The sequence below is a fragment of the Mytilus californianus genome, unplaced genomic scaffold, assembly GCF_021869535.1.
Source record: "Mytilus californianus isolate M0D057914Y unplaced genomic scaffold, xbMytCali1.0.p SCAF_2, whole genome shotgun sequence".
Taxonomy (NCBI): Eukaryota; Metazoa; Mollusca; class Bivalvia; order Mytilida; family Mytilidae; genus Mytilus; species Mytilus californianus.
The window spans coordinates 92899319-92926702 of record NW_026262668.1 but is presented as its reverse complement, the minus strand read 5'-3'; the positions used below and the strand labels follow the sequence as shown (position 1 = coordinate 92926702).

The 27384-nt window shown below is 31.2% G+C and overlaps 1 protein-coding gene across 2 annotated transcripts in view; it reads right to left on the bottom strand.

Moving 5' to 3' along the window:
* Positions 1-27384, bottom strand: part of LOC127730405 (deleted in malignant brain tumors 1 protein-like) — a 73950-nt gene that overhangs the window by 19585 nt on the left and 26981 nt on the right. Inside the window, exons 8-10 of one of the 2 annotated variants that reach the window (XR_007995094.1) lie at positions 26827-26967; positions 21674-22778; positions 2443-2695 (exon numbers count right to left, since the gene is read on the bottom strand). Coding sequence is in view for 1 of the 2 variants with exons in the window: in XM_052238790.1 (XP_052094750.1) it covers positions 2443-2591 (149 nt within the window). In the remaining variant the exon portion in view is untranslated. Of the gene's footprint in view, positions 1-2442; positions 2696-21673; positions 22779-26826; positions 26968-27384 lie in introns of those variants that run through there. The other variant, XM_052238790.1, reaches the window with a different exon arrangement.

Sequence of the window (27384 nt, the reverse complement as noted above, 5' to 3'; positions counted from 1 at the left end):
AACTGATTTTTAGGTTATTGCCCCTGAATTGATAATTTAAAGGAAATTTTGCAGTTTTGGTTATTATCTTGAATATTATTATACAAATAAGTCAAATGATCAAAATTGTCAATTGACCCCTTAAGGAGTTTTTGCCCTTAAAGGAAATTTTACATAATTTGTTCATCATGTTTGTTACTTTCAAAAATCTTCTCTGAAACTATTGAGGCAAATTCATCCAAACTTGGGCTGAATGAACCTTAGGGTAACTCGTATGCATTACGTGTTTTATTTTCTTGTACATCAAGAAACATGGCCACTGTAGCTTAATAGAACATAGGGGTAACATGCAGTTTTGATAAATAAAAAAAATTGTTTGCTGTTTTTGGTTATTTATCTTGAATATTATTATAAATAGGGAGACACTGTAAACAGTAAAAATGTTCAGCAAAGTAAGATCTACAAATAACTGAATCTGAAATTCTGTTTTTCTTTTGTTTTATTTTTTGGGTTAATTCGTTCTGAGTTTGGTTTTACAAGAGAACCATGATGTTTTCAATCTGCTCTATCCATCTGTCCAACAGTCATAACAGTGTGAAACAGATTAACATTTTTTTGTCAATGTAGTTAATGATGAGTAGTTATATATTGTCTCTCTTTATTTTAAAACTTGTACATCATGTACATGTATTCAAATGATTTGATATTTCTTATTCCTGACTTGCAGACTGCTAGTTTTTCTCTAAGTTATCTCCCTGGTCAGTCGGTATACACTTGGAAAAAGCTGAATTTTTCTTCCAACAAAACCATAAATTAGAGTTTTCCGAAGGAAATCGTAAAACGCCCCACCTTTTGGCTTCATTTGTACATTTGGCACCTGTATGAAATTATTCGAAGTTTTATTTATAAAATATTTATAAAATATTTGGAAATTGTTTAATTCTTCTGCATAAATGTTACAACGGTTACGAAGGGATTCCACTTTGTCGCTCGGATCACTCGATCTTTATCCGTAGGCAGCGGAGGAAAGTCATGATATCTTTGATTGTCACACCTACCGAAAAGGGATAAAACTCTTGACAAAATCATCTAAATTATGGATGCTGCAAAGAATGAATTGGTAAGCCTAATAAAACTCTTGACCCAAATTTCATAGTTGACTAAGCATAAAATGTGATATTTTGAACACAGTACATTCCCAGGTTAAAAGTTTATGGTCATGTACATAAAAGTTTATCATGAAACAATATGTTTGGCATAGTACCAGTTTTGACTTATTACAATAAACAAAGAATGGAAACTGGGAATGTGTCAAAGAGACAACAACCTGAAAATAAAACAGAAAATAGCTTAAGGCCACCAATGGGCCTTCAACACAATCCATAATCCAAAACGCAGAAGCAGGCTTGATCAGGGCCTTATTCATTAATGTATACTAGTACAAAAAAAAAACGTCACTACACTTCAAAACAGATATGAACCAAGATAAAAAACACATACAAGACTAACAAAAGCTACCTAGATTTTCGTGAATTAGGACATGCACAAACTTCAGCAAGTTATACATGTTTTATGAGATATAAACCTATCACCAATAAATGTTGTACCTCTAGCTAATGTGGAATAAATAAACACACTGATACATACAGGTAGTCTATTGTTTTGTTTGTTCTTATGTTGTGCTGTAACACCACAGTCCCATGTTAAAGACAGGGTTTGGATACAGTACATACATTTTATCCCTCCTTGCACAACTCAAAGTCCAATAATTTTAGCGGTTGTCATTTGTTTCATATTTGCTTTTCGTTTATTGTTTTTAGCTCACCTTTCCTAATTGCCATGCAATACTCTCAGATACTATCCACACGGGTGTGTGACCACACTTATTAATTATACATTAAAAACTTAAAAGCAAAAGAAAAACTTTGATGAAAAATTTAAATAAAAAACTACAGGTGAGCGATTCAGGCTCTTGAGAGCCTCTTGTTTATATCAAAAGATAGGACGAACAGTAATTCAAACATTGTATTTGCTGAATACAACAAAATTGGTAAGATACAACGTACTTATGAATTCTTTTTCTGAATACTATTATAACAGTATTTCATCTGAGATTTCTTATAATATACATGAATATAAATTGAAACAAAATATGAAGAATTATGAATTGAGAGAAAACAAAAGTGAAGATAAAGATAGAAAGGGGAATAAAAAAAGGAAAGACTAAGGAAAGGAATGTATTAAATTTATGTCTGTTTCAAGGCTTTCAAAGTAAATTACACAAGAAGGAATCTTTTAAATCGTTTTATATGATCACAGATTTGTGTAAAAACTAAACTATTTTTCTACTATGTTAGTATATCATTCCTGAACAGCAAAAGATTCGAGCCCATCAAACAAGTTTCTGAGAAAATTAAATAATTCGATTTTGATATCAATATATGAAGGGAGGACAGTACATACCCAGCATAGCCAGGCGATGGATATCCTGGTGCAGACACTTTTACTGTTGTGTATCCGACAGACGTATTTTCAGCAGTACCAGAACATTGTGCAGACACTTTCCAGACAATCAATGTTGATACAAACAACAAAACAAAAACACCATTCATATTGCTACATAATGCTGCACAGTTGTGTCCATATATATATTGATATTGCTTTTCAGATTTAATTGATCTGTTTGTTTTTCTTTTAGAATACCATGGATTCACATCTGAAATGATATCGATGAAACTCATCATAGATAACATGCTAAATTTACAATTAAAATTACTTGTTTAAATGTAACCCATAAAACAAAACTGAGCAATAGCTACATTTGAAAACATGACCTCACGGTTGCCCTAAAAAAAATCCCCAAATAATACTATAAACTACTTCACCTACAAAAAAGATGCATGATACATAAAAGCGTTTCTCGCAATTAAAAGTAATCAAAGCCTGGTTCTTAGTTAAGAGCTTATAAAATAAACCTGATACCGTTTTTTTGTAAGTGCCACCCATTGTTCAAATACAAAGAGAATTGAAGTATTGGTATGGACAAACAGGAACCTTTTACTAGAATACTGGACTAGTGAAGTAAATTGTTATCATCAGTAGCGCAGTTCGTTGTTGAAGAAAACGAGAATTGAAGATAACTCTTCATTAAGAAACCAGAGCTACAAATGTCAAACTGCGATTTACGGATTTTTTTAATGGCGTAATTTCGCATAAAAAACTCCTGTTAAAAAACTAAGTCGGAGAGAAAATTTTATCTTTCATTTTCAAGAACTTGTAATTGTTTATTGTTACAGTTACTGTTAAATAAGTTTCTTGGAAATATATGTTTGGTTGGTTAATGATTGCTTAAACGTGACATTATTGGGGTTCGAAAAGAAACGGACAGAACATAATTATCATTAGAAACATCTGATTGATTGTGTTTTTTCCTAATTTGATGTTAACTAAGGGTTTCTTATTTCACCCCTCATACTTTAGTTAGACGGGCAGGTGAAGAAGCACTACTTTAATCATAGTTAAGTACTACATATGATGTACATACTTTTTTACAGCGAATATGTTCCAATTATCGTAGCCCGCCACACTCCCGCTGTATTATGACATCATTGAATAAGACTTAACATTGAATTTGTACTTACAACGAGGTGCATGATGAGTGCCACATGCTTACCCTTCTGGAACACCTGAGATCGGAACCCTCCGATTTTATGGAATTCGTGTTGCCAAATCTTTTGTTTTTATGTGGTGTTTTCTAGACAGTCTTTCCGTTGTGTATCGATTTTGTTGCCATGTTTTAATCAATCTCTCTTAGACTTCTTGGTTTTGATTCTTCCTTTGGAATGTCCGCCTTTTTTTCTTTGTATCATCACTACTTTCATTTTTTTGGGGGGTTGGGGTGTAAGCTGACAGTGACCTCACGAAATTGATTTAAGAAGGAACTAACCATCAAAGAAAAAAACAACCTTACGATAATGCAATGCAATCAAAAACTTAAATACATAAACCAATAAAACCAACCATGAAATATAATTTGTTCTGTTTGAATGAATTCTATTTTGCAAAGTTGTCAAAAACATTTATTTTTCATGTGATGGAGAATATTGCTTGATTATCCTTATTTATATCAGAACGATAATATATGAAAAACTGAACACCCTTACCAATCCTATCAAGAGACATGAACTGTCTCAAGTTCGCCTCGGCGTTTTTTCACGTGAAGAAGAACATATTCATTTTGTTGAACCCTGTTTTGGTTTTGCAAAACAGATTTTGATGAACAATTTTAAATCATACATTTCAGGATTCTCAATGCAATTGCTAAAACTAATACCAAAGAAAAACAGTACCTCTTGTTAATTTTTCATATAGTCTAGAAACATATAGTGCTTACCCTGACGACGCACCCGTTATACTCCGTTTAGAATCCATACAATTCCGTGTTTATATCAAACTATAATTCCTTGATTAAACACCGTTTTATTATTGGGGGGTTCGTGTTGCTCAATCTCGAGTTGTATATGTAGTATTTTAAGAACTGATGTTTTGTCTGTTCGCCTTTGAAGCTTTGTGATTTTATTGCCCATTTGTTACCTTTCCCATCATGTTTTTTACCTGACAAAGGATATTCGACATCTGTATTCTATCTTCATGTCAAGTTTTCGTTCTAATAATGACATTTTAAAAACATAAGGGTTTTGCTTACTATTGACGAGAACCTAATATTACATAGATTGACTTAATAAACTCTAAGGATTGAAATTGTGTACGCGCGTTTCTAAGTGATTGTAATGCTCAAAATTACTTTACACTTACTGTACCTTCATGACAGTTATGGGGTTACTCCTTTAAAAGTTAAACCTGACTGCATTGTAAATGCATAGAAGGTGATGAGCAATACCTAGTGATTGTAGAAAAACACTGTCAAGATTAAATCAGTATATTTCTATCAGCGATCGTATACACCTATATAAACCTATATAAACCATGATTAATTACTCGGACCATATTTTAATAAAGAGGCGAAACTAATTATAAAAAAATATTAGTTTCGCAGGCGAAAATAATTATGAAAAATATTAGTTTTAAAATGAAAACGTTGTCAAAATATTTAATTTACTCATTAACAATTCAAGTTGAATAATTTGACAGCGCTCAGTTTGTATGATTCCATTGTATTTCGTCATTGAATTTCACATTTATTTTTTATGTTGTTTACAGACAGCTTTGTCATATAAAATTGTTAGATTCGTGACATAAACCTTCACTTGTCTAACATAATTACAAAACATAATAGTTGAACCTCTACTTTTTTAAAGTAATCGCTTGAATTCGTTTATTACACTTCAATTTCATAAGACTCATCTTGGAATAGTATGATATAATATGTCCAAGGAATATATTATGTCCCAGGACTCATACAACACATAATCTTGGTACTATTTTATTTTCTAAAACAATCATAACATGACAAAAAATAGAAATCATCAAAATCAAATCACTTTTATCACTTCAAATAAAGTAAAAAAATGTAGACGCAACTTAAATTAATTGAAGTGCTTTGTTCACAAAATAACAGAATAATAGCAGTGCTCATGATCAAGTAAGTATATGCGCAGATTGTATTATAATTTTATATACAAATGAGATGTAGTATGATTGCTAATGAGATATCTACCCACGAGAGTTACAATGTAGTGAATGTAAGCAATTATAGGCAACCGTTCGGCCTTCACTAACGAGAAAACCCCATACCGTATAGTCGGCTGTAAAAAGAGCCCCCCCCCTCCTCTAAAAAGCCCCGACATAAAAAATGTGAAACAATTCAAATGAGAAAACTAACGGTCTAATTTATAACAAAACAATTTATGAAAAACAAATACAACAGACATTAAGCAACGACGACCATTGAACTACAGGCTCCTGACGTTAGGCACATACAGAATGTGGCGGGGTTTAGCATGTTTGTGAGCGCTCAACCCTCCCCTAACCTGGGACAGCGGTGAAACAGCACAATATAAGAACAAACTGTAAAAATCAGTAACAATTGGGGGTCTATATTAAAATCCATAGATTTTTTTAATTATTTGTCAAAATGTAGTTTATGTCATACTTTTTTTAAAAATATAATAAAATATGGGTCACCGGGCTTTTTTTTACGCTACAGGTTGTGCAAAATTGTCCGATTTGTATAGATTATGCATGGAAAACCAAATTTTGTGTGATAAAAAAAAATTAACCCATAGAATTTTAAGATAAAATATGAGAAGATATCTCTAAAAATATGCTTTCAGATAAGAAAAAGGAAAAACGGGGTCACCGGCCTCGTTTTCTTGTTACATAGTAAAATAGGTAAATTCATAACACATTCTATTTCAAAAAATTCCTTTATCTGGGTTAAAACATATGATAAAAAACTTAATTATCTATGTCTTACACATTAATAACATACTACTCTCGAAATTTGCACATTTCATTTAAGATCTAGAGCGATTATTATCTGATATTTCAAAATCCAAGATGGAGGAAGACACCCCAGCTACCTTATTAACTCAAAAGATCAGTCCGAGGCTAAAAAAAACTAACATAAAATGATAGACACAAAGCCACGAAATAAGAGTACTCGCAGTGACTGAAAACTCGATCAATCCAATTACAATTAATGAATAAATCATATTCTCCCAGACTAAAGTATCAATCAGGACACATCCAACGGATTTAGTGTAAAGACGCCTTAAACAGTATGAGAAACGTATGACCTTGTGCAGTACTAAAAAATAAGTAAACAGTATCGACAGAATGTAGGATAATGAGTTTTCATAACAATACATATATAGCAATAAATGTTTAGTTATGTTTTAATTTTTTCAAAATCAAAATCAATGTTAATACCAATAAAAACAATATTTAAAGATTTTACTACTGTGTTAAATTGATAACCTTTAAGAATACTTAAAAAAAACAACTTTATAAATAAATCACCGTAAAAATGAGGATGTGGTATCCCGTTTTTGATAAGAACTCTACAAGACAGAGCCAAACTTCTAAACCAAATCTTTGTATCTATGAAAGAATTTAGTAAAGGTTTTAATTAATTTGATTTAATGATTTATCAGTTATATATAAATTACGTTCATTGAAATCTCAAAACCCTTCTACAGACTCATGCATAGCTTACCACTTGTGAAATATACACCTCGTCAGTAGGAACTAAAGGAACATAACTGTTTTAAAAGAGAAATTAACAATCGGGAACGAAGAATCGACTCTTTTGTCGTAATTTTTTTTGTATAGAGATTCCCGTGTGAAACTGAAATATCCAAATCTAGAAAAGGGCAATTATTGCTGTCTTATTAGATTTATTTAAAGTAAGTTCCGTTGGTTAAATTTCCGCAGAAAAATTGTTGATTATTTAAAGCAAAAACAGCATCAAAGTAACGATAAGTGTTTATAAATTTATCAATTAAATGTAATTTAGACTGATCTTTACTGGGTTTGACCATTAACTGTGATTCACAATATTACATGAACAAGTCTGCTATAAAAGGGCGCAATTGGTACCCATAGGAATACCTACAACCTATCGATTAACTTTATTGCCGAAACATACATGGATGCTGTCAAGAAGAAATTTTAAGCTTTAATCATCATATCACAGTTCCAGTAAGTATATCTAGCATATTTCCCTTTTTATTAAAGAAGAAGGCTTTATATGAGTTGCAGCAAATAAATCTGCATCAAGATATTACAAAGGACCGTTTAATTAAATAAGAGAACTTCTATTTAATAATGTTGTGTGTACGGACACGAAAAAACATGATAATAGCAGAAACATCAAATCAAGCATAATCGGTGAACAATAGATTCGTATATGTATGTTATACGGTGAACATGTGCTCATGTTTGCTAGCTTCTTTGTAGGACAACACAGACTGGTCATTCGCGGTAAAGTTTACAATGAAAACATATATCTTATTTTGACCATTCAAAGCTCGGTTTTAGTGGAGTAAAGCTTATTTTTTTTAATTATTATAACACATTGCTTTCTTCTGCAGATCTAAATCGAACGTTAATCATATACTGTTTTATTTAAACATCTGAACGAATTCTATTTCTTGATTTTATTTTCTTTGTAGACATGTTTGTACGACTATGCTGCAGAGTGACTTGAGAGTGTGTTTGCAAAGGGATTTTGATTACAGTTGTTTTGTTAGATTAGAATATAATCTAATCTTTGCTGTATTCGTCCAGGCGAGCTGTTTCCTATAGAAAAGTGATTTAGTCTTTGTTCATAAATACTTTATTTGTGTTTGAGTCCACGAATAAGGAAAATAATCTATATCTAATATTGAAAAATAAACCGCCTCGGTGGTTTCGTGGTAGCGTGTTCGCCTCGAGTGCGAGGGTCGTTGTTTCGACCCGGCATTGTAAAACCAAGGATAAGCACGCGACATTAAGGAGTAAGAACAAAGACTGGTCGGCACAGAGTCAGATTAATGTGTCCGGGTAGGGTTACATATCTTCCTGTGGACTGTTTTTTTTCTTTTTGAACTAGCACGTTGAAAATCCGACTCAGCGTGTCGGTCTAGTACAAAGCAGAGCTAATATTCATATAACGTTAACGTGTTCTCGTCCTGGATATCCATTCAATTTGCCGATCGTTAAGAAGCCATCCAATTGTATTTATTACGCTTAGTAAAGAATCATTAGGACTCTCTATGGAATACATTGTTTGTACGAGTGAAGAAGGAACATTTAGACAAATAAAGATTTGCTGTGTCCCGTGACGTGATGTCACTAAAATATGTGACCCTTTATTTATTCGAATCCGTTTCCCTTATAAATTAAACCTTCGGTAATGTGACTTAAATTGGGACAGACACATATAGAATGCGTCAGCGCTCAGTCTTACCATAATTTTTGAAAATCAATTGGAAAGGGCTTGACTAACAGATCGCCACAAAGCACATAATTCAGTAAGAAAAAGGGAAAACAAAATGATCTTCAAGATGATTTTTTTTTACAACGCAAATATTTCCTCGACGACGCTTTAATAATTCTGATGTCAACACACAGTACAGTGCATGACTTGTTGAGCAGGACACAGATTTGAGAAAAGAAAGGACACAGATTTGAGCCTTACATTTAGGGTGAACGATACTGTACACAGTAAATAAATAAAATAAGTGTACAACAACTTCAAAACAATAATAAAAGAAATGTGAAACAATGTTTACAAAATTCAATAAGTATTTCGGATAACAAATATCAATCATCAGTGTGAGCAGCTTTGTATAGTTTTGAACATCATACAAATTGAACACCAAACATCGTTTGTAGAAAAGTTATATATAATTCAATAATCTTGAGCGAGATACAAATGAAGTAAAACAAAAGAGGGAAAGTAAGTTTGTTTTTATTTTTCTACTATCTTGCAAACTAGATAAAATTTATGAATTACAACTGACGGGAGTGCGTCACTACAGATCACAAAATGAAACAACATATCTGGCTACTGCGGTTAGTACTGCTTGATCTTATCGATCTCTTTTTATTGATACCATTGGGTGACAACGTTTTTAATTTTCTTATCAAAAATCTTTTCCCGAGTGATTCTATCCTTGCTGGACCATGCAGTTTTGTGGTCAGTTATAGTGATAGTCAGTCGATTTAGCTCTGCCTTAGAGATATAAAAATGTGAATTGAATATTAAATTACTTTTAAACTTTTAACCATATATGACTGCTACTCCGCCAAGTTAAACCCCCAAACACAAAAGAAAATATGTTCAGCCTGTTTAATTTATAAATATGTACGTATGAGACATATTCTCAAAAAGCGTGTCAAGAATTCTTTACTTTCATTTCGAAGCTTATACGAATTTTAATTGGCATATACATATTGCTTAATCTGTCCTCCCTTCAACATTTTGTACTTGAAAAACAAAATTGACAAAGTCGCGTGTTGTGTTCAATTTCATCGCTAATCTTCAATGTAATTACAATAATAGGGTTATGCACCATTCATAATGAATGACAATCCCTGCTGGTAAATTATATAATATCCCTAATTCATTCAAAAAAATGCACTTTTGGTTTTCAATTGAATTGAATAAAATTGAATTCATATTCATTTATAGATTTCTTCGGTTTTGATAGAGGAGAATAAATGAATAAATCATAAATTAGTGTGGATGAATGCATATTTTAACTACTTAGCTATTAATTAGTTAGTCTTATAGAGTTCAAACAAGGAAACTATACAATGATTAATCAAGCACTACATTAATTGCATGCACTTCTCATTCATAATGAAATAAAATAAAGACACGTATTGGGTTTTGAATGTTGTCGAAGTCATATGGGGGAATTGGCAATAGTTAATGCAGTTTTACTGACGAAGTTGGGTGGGTCCATTTGACTGAATTCTTGAATTTCCTAATGGTCACCCGACAACTTCCCATATCATAGCATAATATCTAAAATTTTACGGAAGCTTCACACAAAAAAAACCAAAAAAGTAAATATAACTACGAACTTTAAAAAAAGCAAAAAAAAAACAAAAACAAAGCAAATCAAAACAAAACAAAATCAATTGTTATATAATCCTAATCATACCTGTGTTTCTAATCATACCAATATATGACACTTAAATAAGACTTTTTAAATGTGTACACAATAAAAGTCAAAGTGAATAATTCTAAATTTTTCAAAGACTTTGGCCTCTGAAATGACATAAAATCGTGTTAGTTTTAATTGTTTAACGTTCAGTGGCAAATATTTCATGCAAATGCATGTCTTAAATCCGATTACGTTTACACCCATATGATCATGATAAGTACATATTTTCAATAGTCATAATTATAAACATTCATACCGGTTTTTTTTTTCTTTTTATCAATTGTAAATTCAAAGTACGCTAGCCTACTTTAAATGGACTTTACCTTGACCTATAATGGTTTACTTTTATAAATTGTTACTTGGATGGATAGTTGTCTCATTGGCACTCATACCACATCTTCCTATATCTATTTAGTAGCCGGAGACTAGCTTCAATATTTCTCCGACAAACCAAAAATCTTTCTTTCTTATTGAAAATATCTATTTAGATTTAAAGGGTTAATGGATTATTGCATATATCATTTGATAAATTAAAAGTGAAAAAAAAACTCTTTTATTATCGTGTATTGTTATCAACTGTGTGTACAACTCTGCAGTACTAAATATAGGAAGATACATAAAACAAATTGCCGTTCAAAATTTACCTTTTATGATGTTATATTACATAATATAAAAGTCAATTTTCGGCAACAGGAATCGCCCAAAATAGCACAAATCGTGACAATTTACAGCAACAACCAACACCCGACTTCTCCGAACAAAAAACAAAATATACAAACAATCACATAACATAACGAATAACACATGGTTCAGATAGCCTGACATGATACAGGCACAACATTGGGTTGGATGAAACCAGTTTTACGTGCTACAAACCTCCTCTCTTGCATATCTAGATATCTAGATCATATGTCCAAAACAAAATGATAATAAAAAGTTCTAAACAATTATGTGTAAAATATGATCCATGCATGGTCATGATACACCATATTCGAGTTCTTCCGATTTCATCTTGGAAATTTTGCAAATTAATTAATGTCGTATGGTTGCTTACTGCCGCTTGGTATTAAGAAATATATGTAAAAAGTAATTATTGATAAAATTACTAGAAACATGATTACCAATACAAATGTTTTAATCTCCTTAATAACTCAATTATATTATACTTATACCAAAAAATGTGTGGCCCTTTTTCTATTTCCTCGCGAAACACACGAATAAATGTTTTATAATTGTATGCAATAAATGCATTTCATGTAAGTGTCTAACGTGTAATAAAGTGTTTTGGCCACGAGAATCACAAAGGAGACATATATTGTCGAAATGCGCATCTGGTGCAGTAAAACTAGTACCATTAATCTTATTAGATGGATAGTTGTCGTATATGCATACAACTAATATACTATAAATTTACTGATAAGACACTTCAGATAAGGAATCTTTTTCGTTTAGCTTTTAATAATACACCGACCTTGAATCGAACCCAAGTTCATAATATCAGTGGTCATTGTTCAATCAATGTACATGATCAAAAAAAAATTTCCGTTTTAACAGATGTTAACATCAAACAAAAATTTTGAGATAAAATATCGCATTTATTTGTAAAGTTTGTAGCTTCAATAATAAAACAGTAGAGTACTAAGCTTAATGGAAATAGCAAAGCAAATTACAAATGTAACTTAGATTTTAAAAAGATACATTTTGAAAATAAAATATCTCAATTATAAAGTGATATGTCCTTTGAACACTTAATTGCACAAAAAGTAGAATGATCATTTGCGTCATTTATTTGATAGCTTTGAAAACCTTTATGATATTAGTTATGTATTATATATAATTTCCTCTTCCCTAAATACTTTTCGAGTATTGTACAAATGTACTACATGGATGAATAATTTTACTTAGAATTTATATATTTTAACATAAACTTGAAATGTAGTAAATAAACTTTGTTAGAAAGCGTTCAATATTTCCAATTAAATGTTTCATTTTCAAATAAGGAATACGAGTTCATCAATTTGACAATTTCTTAATGTGACTTGCACGCAATAAATTAAATTGTCCATAAATAACATCAACATCATTAGTTCCCCTTTCCGAAAACGGAGTCTATTGGTGTGACGTCCATTTTCGCTGAACTAGTATACATTATTGTTAAGGGGCCAGCTGAAGCCCGCCTCCGGGTGCGGGATTTTCTCGCAGTGTTGAAGACCCATTGGTGGAAGTGGGCTGTTTTCTGCACTTTGGTCGGGTTGTTGTCTCTTTGACACATTCCCCGTTTCCATTCTCGATTTTATCTATAATAATTGGCTATTTCGTGGCGGTCACTTACATTAAAGTGTTATTGTGTCTTTAATATCAGTAAATAAAACTGAAAGTCTATCTAATAACAGCTGCTTGTTTAAATCTCCTTCATATGTTGTATAAAATTAAATTAGTGTGTGTGTTTGAGATTGTTTTGATGTTTTTTCCATTACTCTACTAAGCGTGGCTGTAGACATACATTAAACAAGGTTATGCATTTCTCGTACTATGTATGACGTCATTATCCTAAATCCGCTGGATGTTTACTGATTGATACTTTATTTAGTCTGGGGAACATGATTTATTTATTAGTTGTAATTGGCTTTGAAATAACTTTCAGTAACTGTGAGTTCTCTTATTTCGGTGATTTGTGTCTACTGTTTTTATGTTAGTCATGTTTGTGCCTCGTACCGATCTTTTGAGTTGAGCAAATTGCTACTGATTTCTACAGTTTGTTCTTATGTTGTGTTGTTACACCACTGTCCCAGGTTAGAGAGAGGGTTGGGCGATCACAAACATGTTTAACCCCGCAACATTCTGTATGTGCCTGTCTCAAGCCAGGAGCCTGAATTTCAGTGGTTTTCACTGGTACATGTTTGTCGTATTTTTTTTTTTGTAAATTATAAATTAGTTTTCTCGTTTGAATTGTAGCAGTTGCACATTTTTCATGTCGGGGCCTTTTATAGCCGACTATACGGTATGGGTTTTCTACTTGTTGAAGGCCGTACGGTTGCCTATAATTGCTTATATTCACTTCATTTGAACTCTGGTGAATAACTGTCTCATTGTCAATCATACCACATCTCCTTATTCTTATATGTCCGTTTGAATGGTTTTACACTAGTAATTTTTTGGGGCCCTTTATAGCTTGCTGTTCGGTGTGAGCCAATGCTCCGTGTTGAAGGCCGTATCTTGACCTATAATGGTTTACTTTTATAAATTGTAACTTGGATGGAGAGTTGTCTCATTGGCACTCATACCACATCTTCCTATATCTATGTAAAAATTTACCAAAATACGTATAAACAAGTCACGCAAAGGAGAGTTGTGAAAGATGTTTCAAAACATACTCATGCAAACACTAGTGCACTTATATACTTACATTCAGACAAATATGTATATATATATACATAATGAAAAAATTAATAAAAGATAATTAAGGTTTTAATTCAAAATGTATACATTTATAACAATGTGTGTGTAATATCTATTGTCTTGTCTAGTTTACTGTTATTGGACAAGTTTGAAACATTTTTTTTACATTTCTAGAAACAAAATGTAAAGCATTAAATATATTCATCGGTAAAACATAAACAAAAATGCAACGAAAAATAGACACAAGAATAAATTTGAACATAACATGATATTTAAGAAAAAAAATTATCGTAATTTATGGATGTTTGAATAAAAACACTTCATAATTAGATTATCAAAGAAAGCATTACAAACTGACCTGTTAATATTATAAATTATTCTGGAACATACAGTTATTGCATATACCTTTCCATATAATATAACTATTTATAAAGTTATCTATTCAACTCCATGTGTCTCACGCTCATTCTTATTTCCAAACTAGTTATCAAGTAATTTGCAATTACACACCCCCACAAATGAAGATTGATGATTATGGGCTTAACTTATACAAACTTTCTCTGTGATATATATATTTTTCACATGCGCATTATTAAAATTAACCTGCGCAAGGTTAAATAGTTTGAACAAGAAAAATAAAATAAAATTTAGTGATCGACTAACCCCTTTTTTGTCAGAACAAAATCTGCATCTTAATTGAAATGCATGATGGAAAAACAAAAAACATCATATGAAATGACATATCATTGTCAATATTACAAGCTTTGATTGAACTTTTCTTAGTCAAGAAAAATAATAAATTTTCATAATTTTAAGGGCCAATAAAGTAAATACAAATGAGTACACCAGAAATAAAAAAATAAAGGAGAAATCCTAATACGTTAAATGATTGTGTATATTATATTATACATGTAGGTAAATTCAGAAGCGTTTTACATCGGATGTGACCTTGAGAGGTCATACCGGTGTTATGTTTTCCTTGCGCTTTTGACTGATAACCGAACGTATTTCGTATAAATACGCGGATATTATCGAGTGCAAAATAACATTCCTTATGGCTTGTTATAAATTTATTTCTTCAATGAATACTCATGAAAATAATTTTTTTTAAGAACATAGATAAATGATATGAAAATGTTTTGTCGTGAGAAATATATATATATCAGTAACAAATCATGAATACCGAAAATTTGTGTTAACGAATGCGGAAGAATATCTGGAGAGATGATCTGCTATATATATAACTGTTATACAAATATTAATATAACAACAAACCAGATTATACTGATAACAAATGATTATATCACTACAATATAATAGTTATTACGGTGAGGTTGAATTCCCTGTCATTTATTCATCATCCACACAGGAACTTGTCTCAGAAAAAAATATATCTATGTACCTTAACCTAACTTTCAGGTATAGAGATATGATTTTTTTCTGAGACCATCCACTAGAACTTGCGGTCATCCGATGTTCAGTTCTTCAGTACTTTTATTGATATTTGATAAACAGAATCTTATGAAACTCGGGCACAGTTGTAGTTTGAAATTTTGCTTAGAGGTCAATTTCGAGTGCATGCTTATTTATAAAAAATATATACAGCATGCAAAAAACTCAGTTAAAAGGTAGAACAGGACTGAAAAAACATTTAAACCATCATGCATAATAGAGAAATTTTAAACAAAACACCAGCATACAAAAAGCTTTGAATAATTTTAATTACAAAAACTGAAATAGAAAACTCAGAAAAAATCACTGAGCGAAAATTGAAAATTCAATATATCAAAAGTCTGTTTACAAATATATAAACAGTCGAGATAACATAAACTCCGATTTCCGTTGACATCGATAGGATAGGTTTACCCTGTTATATGCATGCATGACCCATCAAGTAGTAGCAAATATCAAAGTAGGAAAATGACAAAACTGGTAAAAGTATCACAAAACAACAACGGAACTGCTATTCCCTATATTAGCTATTACACTAATAAAAGACAAAATCTTTTGAAAGATAAAATGCAGACATCTTATACGTTCAGGTATTTCACATCCAATCTTTTATGGTAATATTCTTTACAAAGCACAAAAAAAATGTCGGCATTCACCTCAAAAGCTAACCAAACCTTTAAACAGATTTTATTCGGAAGGGATATAGTTACCATACTGTTGTCAAGTCATTAAGGATTGCATATTTTGGTATTAATATTGATTCACTCATAGGGTCTTTGCATCGGAAATAAACACATTATAATTATCTTATCGGGAAAAGATATATTTTTCGACTCATTTTTATCATTCAAACTGATTCAACTTGAAAACGAGTTCATGGACCCATTTTTTTTAAAATTACATTCGGTTTGATTACGTATGAAGATTATTTGTACCAATTTTCATGAAAAAGTCAATAATGCATTTTTTTTTTAAATTTGATCAATATATAGCAAAAAATGACGTTTTTTTTCTACATTCATGAACATTTGATGAATTTGAGTTATTTCTAAACAAAAGATTTATAGGATACTTATATAAAACAGAAATTACAAATAATTTAACAAAAAACAGCTTGTGTTTATTTTTTAAAACAAAAAAGTTATGCATTTCTGTCGGAAGGAAAAATACGTCCACAAATCCGAATTTTGAGCAAATATCTGAAATTTCGAACTCATTTTACTCAAAAAGTAGCACATGAAGGTATATTTTTTATTACATATTTGATTTAATCAGGTAAAAAATAGCCTATTTGCAAATTTTCATCTTATTTTCATTATGGGTTCAAAACTGTATCGTATGCCCTTAAGTCGAGGAAAGTATCTATAATATGTTCTGCAATTCAAAAGCGAATAAGGTAACATTTCTGTGCTCTTCCGATACATATCATATGTTGCTGAATTTGCCATTCACTTGACGTTTTATGTATTGCTCTTCCTACCAAAAATTATCATTATATTATAACAAGTAAATGATCATATTGACACAGTTACACTTTATGGAAAAGAACCTGTTGATAAACTGGTCATACGTCAAAGAAAGAATAGAAAAAACAACGAGACGGACAATGAAAGAAAACCAATAGGAGGATAGGCAATAAGCCAAATGACAGATCAAGAGCGGAAAGGAATTTGAAGACTGAAAAGTAATCATAGCACACATCATGTTTGATGAATACTATGGTAGTGGCTTTATGAGTTTATGGATATAAATAATGATAACTGTTTACTTAACTGAATGAAAAAATTAACATAACGAAAGTTCAACATATAGGTGAATTTGATAATGTGCAGTGAAGATCAACTAGACAAATAAGAAAACGTATTTCTACATTTATTTGTTTTGTACATAAATTACCTCATGTCTTGATATAGTATAAATAATCTGAAAACCCATTAGAATATTATTATAGAAAGCTCTAATGACAAATTGGTTGGTAAATTTTACATAAACGCATGATTTGTTATTTAATCAAAGTGTAGTTTGACACATTAAAACTTTGAATATGAAATAACATATTAATCTTCGTCTTTATGATTAAGCACGCAAGTTTTACGATTATCACCATGAACTGGTTGACCGATACAATGTGTCTATTTGTCAACCACCGAGATACAGGTTTTCGCAGTCTTATTTCTGAAGATATCAGAATACACAAGGAAATTTTACTCAGACACGTGAATTGCACGTGAATATAGATTCATGTAAATCTCATGTGAAATTCACGTGAATTTCACCTCAAACGAGCCTATCTGTGAAACTCGCGTGAACTGATTTTACATGAAGTTGACGTGAATCTAATGTAAAAACTCACGTGAATTTTCAAACTAAAGTTATTCAAATAACATCTAAATTTTAAAATTTTATTAAAAACATATTTTTTTTTTGTAAAGATCATATGAAATTCTTGTGAAAAATTTCGCATGAGATTCATGTAAAAATTTTCACGTTCTTTTCACGTAATAGCTCGTTTGAGGTGAATTTAACGTGAATTTTAACGTGCATTTCACGTGGCTGAGCCAAACATGACTGCGGAGTCGTCTTACCAGTTCATTTACGAATGAAAGTAATATGATACTTCCATGATTTCCCGAATGTGTCCTATTCCATTTCGAGCTATTTCAAAGGAGTGTAGATTTGCATACCGGATGAGTCATGCATAGAAAAGACGTTTACACTGCCGACACAACCGGTTATGAAAACCATATGAACAATATGTTTGTTTGGTGTTTTCTCTTCTTTTAACTTTTTATCGACAACATATGATATGCAGCTGATAAAAGTAAAACGATTATACCTATTTCGTTATTGAACGTACGTTGGTTCTACATTAGCTAAACTGTTCATAAATTGGTATTACAGTTTTCAAAGTCTCGTTCTGATTGGATGCTGTGATTGGCTACTACCGTGCATGTATGAGTCAACGGTTTGACAATGTGCCTGTGAAAGGATGGCTTTAATTACGCCTTTGGTACATTTATAAGAGCTTTTCACTGTGGATACTTTCTAGGTTGACGATATATATGCTCCCTTTCAAGAGGAAAATATTGTATTTGGGAAGTTTTACATTCTATTTTAAGAGAGCAGTTTAGGTAGTGAACAATACTTTTCCGTAGTCGTTTCCACAAAAAAATGCACTCTTTATATATGTGCAACGAATTACTTCTGATTGATAGTGGGTTTTTTTAAGACTGGTCTTGATGACAGCTTCTAGCTTCTTTCTAATTTTATGATGCAAAATTACTTCACTTCAATTCCTTTCTAAGGATCTCAGTGGATGATTTTAGCGTAGAGTTTTATCTACGACGGCAAAGTTATAAGTACTGGTTAAGTTCTTTGTATTTCAACGCCTTAAAATTAAGTCTGTGCATTTAAATGGCGGATTTGGTAACTACTTAACTATAATAAGTAGTGACAGTTACCATCACATACGATTTAAACGTTATCACGCGAATGTATTTGACATACCAATTGACTTCTTATTTGAAAACATTTGGGACAATTCTATTTGTTGTTATTTGACAAAAATAGTCAATTACCTTTCAATGGTAAATACTTCAAAATAAATGAATATAAATATACGCTATATGAGTATTCAAGTGTTTGAGAACACCCAAATATTTACAATAAACATAATTTTAAGAACAATTTATTATTTTTGAAGGTTGGTATAAAAGAAACACTGCATAAAAACATTCAACTTTAAAAGTGCGAATGACTTAATTTATATGAATTTCTATTTCTGATTCATCACATAACATTATTTTCCTTTTTCCCCCTAAGAACGGCTTCGATAAATTATATGAGATAATAAATAATAGCAATAAAACATAATTGAATACATGTATCAGATAACCCGAGAAACAAAAGTTAAGTTAGCGCCCAGTTATTAATAAAAAACTTTGTAAGTCAAAGAACCCTTATTTGTTTACAGGTTGGTCCAACTTTGTGTGTAACTTCTCATTATATAATTATGTACATAAAATAAAAGAGACCGCAGATACCAACGGGACATTCAAAACTCATAAGTAAAAAAACTGACAACGCCACGCAAAACAGTAAAAAACAACGACAAGAAATTCAACAGCCTACAAAACACTGCATAGAAAACCCATTGGCAAATAATGAACAAGTTGAACTTCATCAAAACCCTAGGTTGATTTCAAATACTCCGGAAGGGTAAGCAGATCCTACTGCACATATTGCACCATATATTTAAGCAAAACATAGAATGTGGACAAGTAACTGATGAGGGAAGGTTTGGCAGAATGGCGGAAAGTTGGGTTACCATACGGCATCCGCAGCTGCAATCGAGTCATTAATGTGAGCTTGACATGTACTATAACTTCAGTTGTCAACTCATGAATATACAGTCGTGTTTGTATAATTTGAAGTACTATTTGATACTCTGTTAAGTTCTGTAACCTTCAATATTTACAATACAGAAGAAACTAAATACGTCTTCAATTAGAAAATGTAAATGCAATTTGTGTTATAATTATATGTGGTTGTGCAAACTCATTTGTCTCAAGTCACGGGAAAATAAATACTGACACTAAGTATTTACATTAAGTGATACTTATCTTTTATTGAACCGTTGAGAAGTTTGAAATTTAAACATTTCTTTAAACCTAAGCTTATTTACATTTGACAATAGGACATTTTGATTGCCATTATTCTACTCGTCTGTCATGATTTATTATTTGGCATTTCGAGGAATGTTATCTACAAATTCTTTATGTAAGCAAGTTACTAAAGGACCGATTCTGATGCATTATCAAAATATGCAAAAGTGTTGTTTTAGATTAATCATTCCCTGAAATTTATTTGAGACATATCTAAAGAGTACATTTTGACATGGAAACCACAACAGAAAAGTATTATTCACTACCTAAACTGCTCTCTTAACATAAAAAGTAAAACTTCCTGATTATAATATTTTCTTCTTGAAAGGGATTATATATATCGTCAAGCTAGATCGTATCCGCAGTGAAAAGGTCTTAACAATGCACTAACTAGGGCGTTACATAACTGTTTTCAGGGCTCTTATATTTTGAGCTATCAGTCATTTTACAATTTCTTGAAATTTCGAGCATTCGAGTTAGTAAATGTACACAAGAAAAAAAAAACAAAAACAAAAAAACGCAAAACTCTAACCAATATAAGATACTTATAAGAACTTTAGAAGTACAGTGCATCATAAGCCTATGAGCTGACATTATAAAATATGTTTCATATTTGTATTAATATGTTATATAAGGTTGCACTTTAATAAAACAATATATATATAACAAGTGAAACTGCGAGCTACTGCTCACTGATGATACCCCCAGCCCAAATATTTGACGGTAAACAGGAAGTTGTTGAGTGATTAATCTGAAAAATTATCACACGGTATAGCTGACTTATATAAACCCTAAAACCAAATTTCAGAAATCCTTGTCAAGTAGTTCCTGAGAAAAATGTGACGAAAATTTTCAACTTGGCTATCATGTGTAAAATAATACAAGTGTTCGGTGAACAGGAAGTTGTTGAGTGATGAATCTGAAAACGCATCACACGGTGTAACTTACTTATATAAACCCTGAAACCAAATTTCAGAAATCCTTGTCAAGTAGTTCCTGCGAAAAATGCGACGAAAATATTCATGGGACTGACGGACTGACGGACTGACGGAAGGACAGACAGAGGTAAAACAGTATACCCCCCTTTTTTAAAGCGGGGGTATAATAAAACAATATATATATATATATAGGACCGATATAAATGACAAAGTAGGGGCTTTTACATTAACGAAAAACATATTCTGCAAAGAAATCTTGCACAATTTCTGTAATTTTCCTTTCTCAAATTTGTCAAAAATGTTGCTTGTGAGAAATGCATTCATTAACAAATGACATATTTGAAAAGAAATAAATGTTTATCATTAAAATCATGGCATTGCTTTTTTTCAAATCATGGAAGCATTATTACTAGACAATACTATTATACTTCGATGGTAAAACGAAATTTGACAAGATTAATACATGCCTCTGAACAGTCTTATATATTTTTTATACACGTTTAAACTTTTTTTGTTGGAAAAATATATAAAATAAGCATATTAAAATACATAATTGACTCTACGGATAGATGTTAATTGACTGTACGTGTACACGTTAATTGTGAAACAACAATTTACTTACATGAATCTTTTGTTTCTAAATCTTTTCTTAAAAAACGACTTCCTCAATGAATGGCTGAATTTATATTAGTTAGATACTAGTACCCCTGTTGTTGAAACATATTTGAATAATATATCTACAATCAATAACGGTCAGTATATGTATCTGTAGATTTTATTGATTACCATTTAAAGGTAAAAAAGAACAAAAGTGTATGTGATAGATCGAGATAACTATCAGTTGTGATTTATCTAAAAGAAAATAAAGATCAGTTCCCCGTTAAACAAAGATTTCTAAAATGTTATCCTAATTAAGATATGCTTTATGACAGTTGACTTTGAATTGTTTAACATTTTGTTTATTTACTAAACGGTATGGTCTTTGTTCATTGTTGAAGGCCGTGTTGTGACCTGTAGTTGAACATCTTGCTTTTTTTTATTTTGTGAATAATTCTCTTAGCGGCTATCATTGTGTACTAATTTTTACAAGACAATTATTAACCAAACAGCAAAAAATGTACAAAACACAAATGTATATTGAAAAAATAAATGTCAGCTGCTATATAGATTTCTGATCGACCACTAGATGGACTTTGCAGATTGATTTTGTGTGGTTTACGTTTACAACATAGGGTTTAGTTAGGCGTTGTTGGAGGCTCGCTTAAAACTGGTTTTAAGTTCACCACACTTATACTTTTTTGTATAAGTTGTGCCATTTGGGTGTTGGTCGTTGTTGTTTATTATTGTTCAACTATTGTTTTGTGGTAGTTGTGTTTTGTTGAACTGTCCAATATTAAATAATTCCTGTATCCTTACTATGTACTAAAGAGGGAAATTAACTCAGTGATATATATATACTAGCTCTTGGATCTCAACATTCTTCAGATTGATTCTCAATGATGTAAAATCGGCGGAAAAAGAGAAGCGAAAGATACCAATACTAACACCCTGACGCACCATACATTAATGCTGGCAATGACAGAAAATAAATTATAAGTGACGTTATATTTTTAATTGAAGGTATGACCATCGTTTGTAATATTTTCAGCTGAGACAAAGTGCCAAGATGAACATAAAAATATGAAATGGTCTTGTTACATTTGCTGAGCAATATGAGCATGGCAAATCTGAAATAAAAAAAAAAGATTATTCCTGATAGATGTATATGTTAAAGGCATTTTCCAAATTTAAGCATTTTGTAAAATGCCTGAAAACTTTATGCAATTTCTATATTGACCACTTTTTTTTCAGACATCTTACAAAATGCCTGAAAAAAATTGAAAGGCAACTTACAAATTGCCTGAAATTATTTCGTAGAATAAAATATTTACAAAACTGAGCAACAGAAAGTTTCGAACAACAGAGCAGATTTATCTTTGATAATAACTGAATTTTAATGATTAACAATAAATTTTACTCAATTATTTGAAATTCCCACAAGAACCGAACTGGACTGTTATTTCATATAATGTTTGAATGGCAGGATCTGTTACACATTTGTCCTGATTTGTTTTTTGTCTTAGCACACTACAACCACATGTGGTGAAACCCGGACCATCACACATTCAGTTCTGTTAATAAGTTGTTTTCTGATAAAAAAACTTAAAACGTTCGACGAACATAGGGTTTTGCAAAAAGCACATACATGGATATCTTCTTTTTTATGTGTTTCCAACATATTCAAAGTCACATTAATATGATTAGGTTGACAGACATCATTTTGCTTATCAGAGCATTTAACAGGATGAAGCAGATATATACGCATCCATAACAGAAGACGCTTACCCTGTCAATGCACCTTTATTTGTCTTTTCATGATCGATTTTTAAGGTTTTAACAATGGTTAATTACTGTCGCATTAATTCATCAGATTGTAAAAATCCCAGAAATCCCTTGAGGCAGTGAAAATGAAGATACTCATATTTTTGCATCACAACCAAACACGGTCTTGTATTGCAAAGCCCAAGCTATATATATAGGCGGGAATCCTTTTGGCTTTGCGGGATGTATAAATTTGTGGCATTTTTTTTCTGTTCATATCCAACAATCCTTCAAGTGGCAGTCAAAACAAGTGAAACTGCGAGCTACTGCTCACTGATGATACCCCCGCCCAAATACTTGACAGTAAACAGGAAGTTGTTGAGTGATAAATCTGAAAACGCATCACACGGTATAGCTATCTTAAATAAACCCTGAAACCAATTTTCAAAAATCCTTGTAATGTAGTTCCTGAGAAAGATGCGACGAAAAATATTCATGGGACGGACGGACGGACTGATGGATGGACTGACGGATGAACGGATGGATGGACCAACAGAGGTAAAACAGTATACCCCCACTTTTTTAAAGCGGGGTATAATAATTATATATTGTCCTTTATCCGCGTCAATCCATTGCAGAACTTATCTCTTTGATTTATTATCAATTTGTTCTCGTCTTAGATATGCATAAAATATTTGCTACTGAATGCAAACAAACAATAATCAGTCAACATAAACTAATGATTCTTTTTCTCTGATTCATATAACATATTTCTGTTTTAAATCTAGATTTTCTCAAAAATGTTTGTAATCTTTGTTCTATTGTAAGAGCAATTTGTCCTTCTGCCATCTTGACAAGAAAATCATAAAATTACTGACTGAAATACAGAGTGAGTAAATACTGAACTAGTTTCACTGAAAAGATTACAAACTTTCCCAGCTGGGTTTTGAAGAATAATCTCATTCTTAGTTTTTTTTTCTTTGCAAGATAAATGTGTTTTTAGTCATATGCATCTCAATGATGATTATCCTTTTTTTTTAACAACCTACCTGAAACTGTACCGGCAATTTGTTGAATTTTGTTTCAAAATTTCAGTCATTTTACAAAATGACTAGGTATTTTTAGTCAATTTATATGATGCCTGTCAATGTTAGGCATTTTATAAATTTGCCTGAAAATTCAGTCATTTTACAAAATGCCTAAATTTAGAAAATGCCTGTAACATATACATACTATTTTCTTAATAGTTGTAAATTAATACTTAATATTTAAAATTAACTTGCTCAAGTGTAGTCATGATCGTATATACTTGTTCTTTTCTGTCATGGTTACTTAAAAAAAACTAAAAAACGTATTCGTCGTGTCTCTTATTTCTTTCCTTTTTTGTATAATGGAGCGAAATCGTTTCTGAATAAAAATATTGTTTTTGTCTACGCATTACTGAAAGTTGTTTTAAAGTCTTAGGAATTTATACCGAACTATGAACGTATTTTGAAACTCAGCACGTATTAGACTGTTCTTAAATTGGTACTTTTGCTTGTATCTGCTTGATGATGCAAGAATAAATAACTGCAATCTTTTACTCCACACCCTTAATGGATTTATTTATTCTTATACTTTTGTTTAGATTACACGTGTAATAACTGTCAATACTTATACTTTCACAATTAATCGTTTGCAAACGTTTTGTTTTGATACAATGTATACAAATTTGCTTTCAATAATAAATTAATGTAACATGCACAATGTTCACATCTAAATTATATTTTGTGCAGACAATCTCGATAAGAAATTAAGCATACAACCGTTCTTGTATAAATGAAGGCGGTATATATGATTTTTTCCCGGATTTATTTTATTTATATTACTCTATGGGTTGGTTCTTCAATTCATTATTGTTGGGTGATAATCAGTTTGCAAAGAATTCCGCTCATATCTGTGCTAGAAAATGTCTTAAACTTTCAGATGACGAACAGCAATAAAAGCACTGTACCTTTGCTTTATGTGTTTCTTGCTGTTTATGTACTTATTTATGTCATTAATGGATACCATGTATTCTATCATGAACGGTTTACTTTGTTTCAATACCATTAAAGATACAAGAAGGTTGATGAAATAGATTTTTTTTTTTAAATTGGATTTTTCACAATGTACAAATATTCAAGAAATCAAAATTGCATTCAATCGTACACATTGCTGTTAAGACATACATGTTGATAAAAGATTCAAATGTATACGTTTACTTTGAAGAATATCTAGAAGTATAACGAATCAATATCTGAAACAATACAAACAGAACTTTTGTTTTGGATCAATCTTTGTCATTAGGTTTCTGTGTCTGTTTATGTACCCTTTTGCTCACATTTCCATTTGTTTATTTTATATACAGATACAGTCTTGTACTGAAAGAACGGTAATTGAAAACTTTGAAACATGATTAAAAAATGAAGCAAATATATCTTTTTGATTTATTTACGGTGCTGTATAAGCCATACAATGGAATCTTTTCATTTGTAAGATTAGAAATGAATTTCTTATTTGGAAACGAAATTGGCTATTTCTGATTAAAACCGGTCTCTTCGTTAGCTTTAAAGCGCCTGTGTGTGACGGTTAAGGTACTAGTATTGGATTATAAACGAAAAATGATAGAATTTTGTATTACCTACAAAAAATGTAATATATATTGTGATATTTTGAAAGATATAGTAAAAATTGTATTTCACCGAACTTGTTTTCAAGCTGAGTGTTGTGAAAAAATTACACATATTGTATGGATTATACAGAGACAAGGCACCATTGAGTGAATATAGAAGGTAAACTAAATGATTGAATTTTGAAATGAGATATGAGAAGATAGTTCTTTCAGAATATCAAAGGAAAAAATAGGATCAGCGTACATTTGTTCCTTCTATAACATAAATTTAAAAAGAAATACTACCGTAATGCTCCATTTCTACCGTTTGATTGACTTCTTTTGAGAAAAAATATTCAACACAATCCCAACTAAAATCGTATTAAAAAAAAATGGATTACATGGCTTTATACGGATTATAAAAAGTATTTTCATGACGCTTGTGTTCTATATCATTTTTGAAATGTTCCTGAGACTAGCCTTTTTTGTGGAAAAAAGAAAGCGGGGTTAAAATCTGATAGGATGTCACTTAAAATACTCATACAGGGAAAAAAATGCGTTTACAAGCAATAACAAATATTTAACTTACAGTTTTTGTTAACCTTTTCGACCCTTGTTATCTATCCTTCTTTTGTTAGAATTTATTTAAAATCAGTTTTATGTATTCATAATTAAAAAAAAAGTAAGTTTGTTTGAATATCACAGCACACACGTGAAGTTGAAAAAACTGTAAATGTAAGCAATTCATGAAAGAAAATTGTTCAATACGCCATTTTACTTACTTGTCTGTTGGTAAGATAACATAAATCCACGTTTTGTTTGCTGGTCATCGCTATGGAAGTCAACTGTTACTGACGTTCCATTTGAGACATATATTATCTCCGACCAAGACTTCTCCTTACATAACTTTAGACTGTATCCCTCTAACAAGGAAGAAAACAATGCGTCAAATATCAAGAAAATGGCCTTAACTTTTAAAATGATGGTATAAATACAAATGACTCGAGAAATACGAATATGGATATATAAATATATTATACAGCTGGTATCAAGTAAGACTAATAAACTCTTAACATGCGATTCCTTTTAAATAGACAGTATACCAACGCCCGTCTGTCCGTCCGGCAACACTTCGTACGATAACTAAAATTGTCTATAACCAAGTCTCGTGTTATTTGAACACAGCGTTATGATTGACGAAAGATTTCAAAATTTTGTGGCTTAGTCGCTTTAGATTTACGTTACTTTAACCATAGGAGGCGATTTTTCACATATCGCGCACTAACTCCTCAACTTCGCCAACACTTTACCTTATTGTTATGACTGATAAAATGAATTTC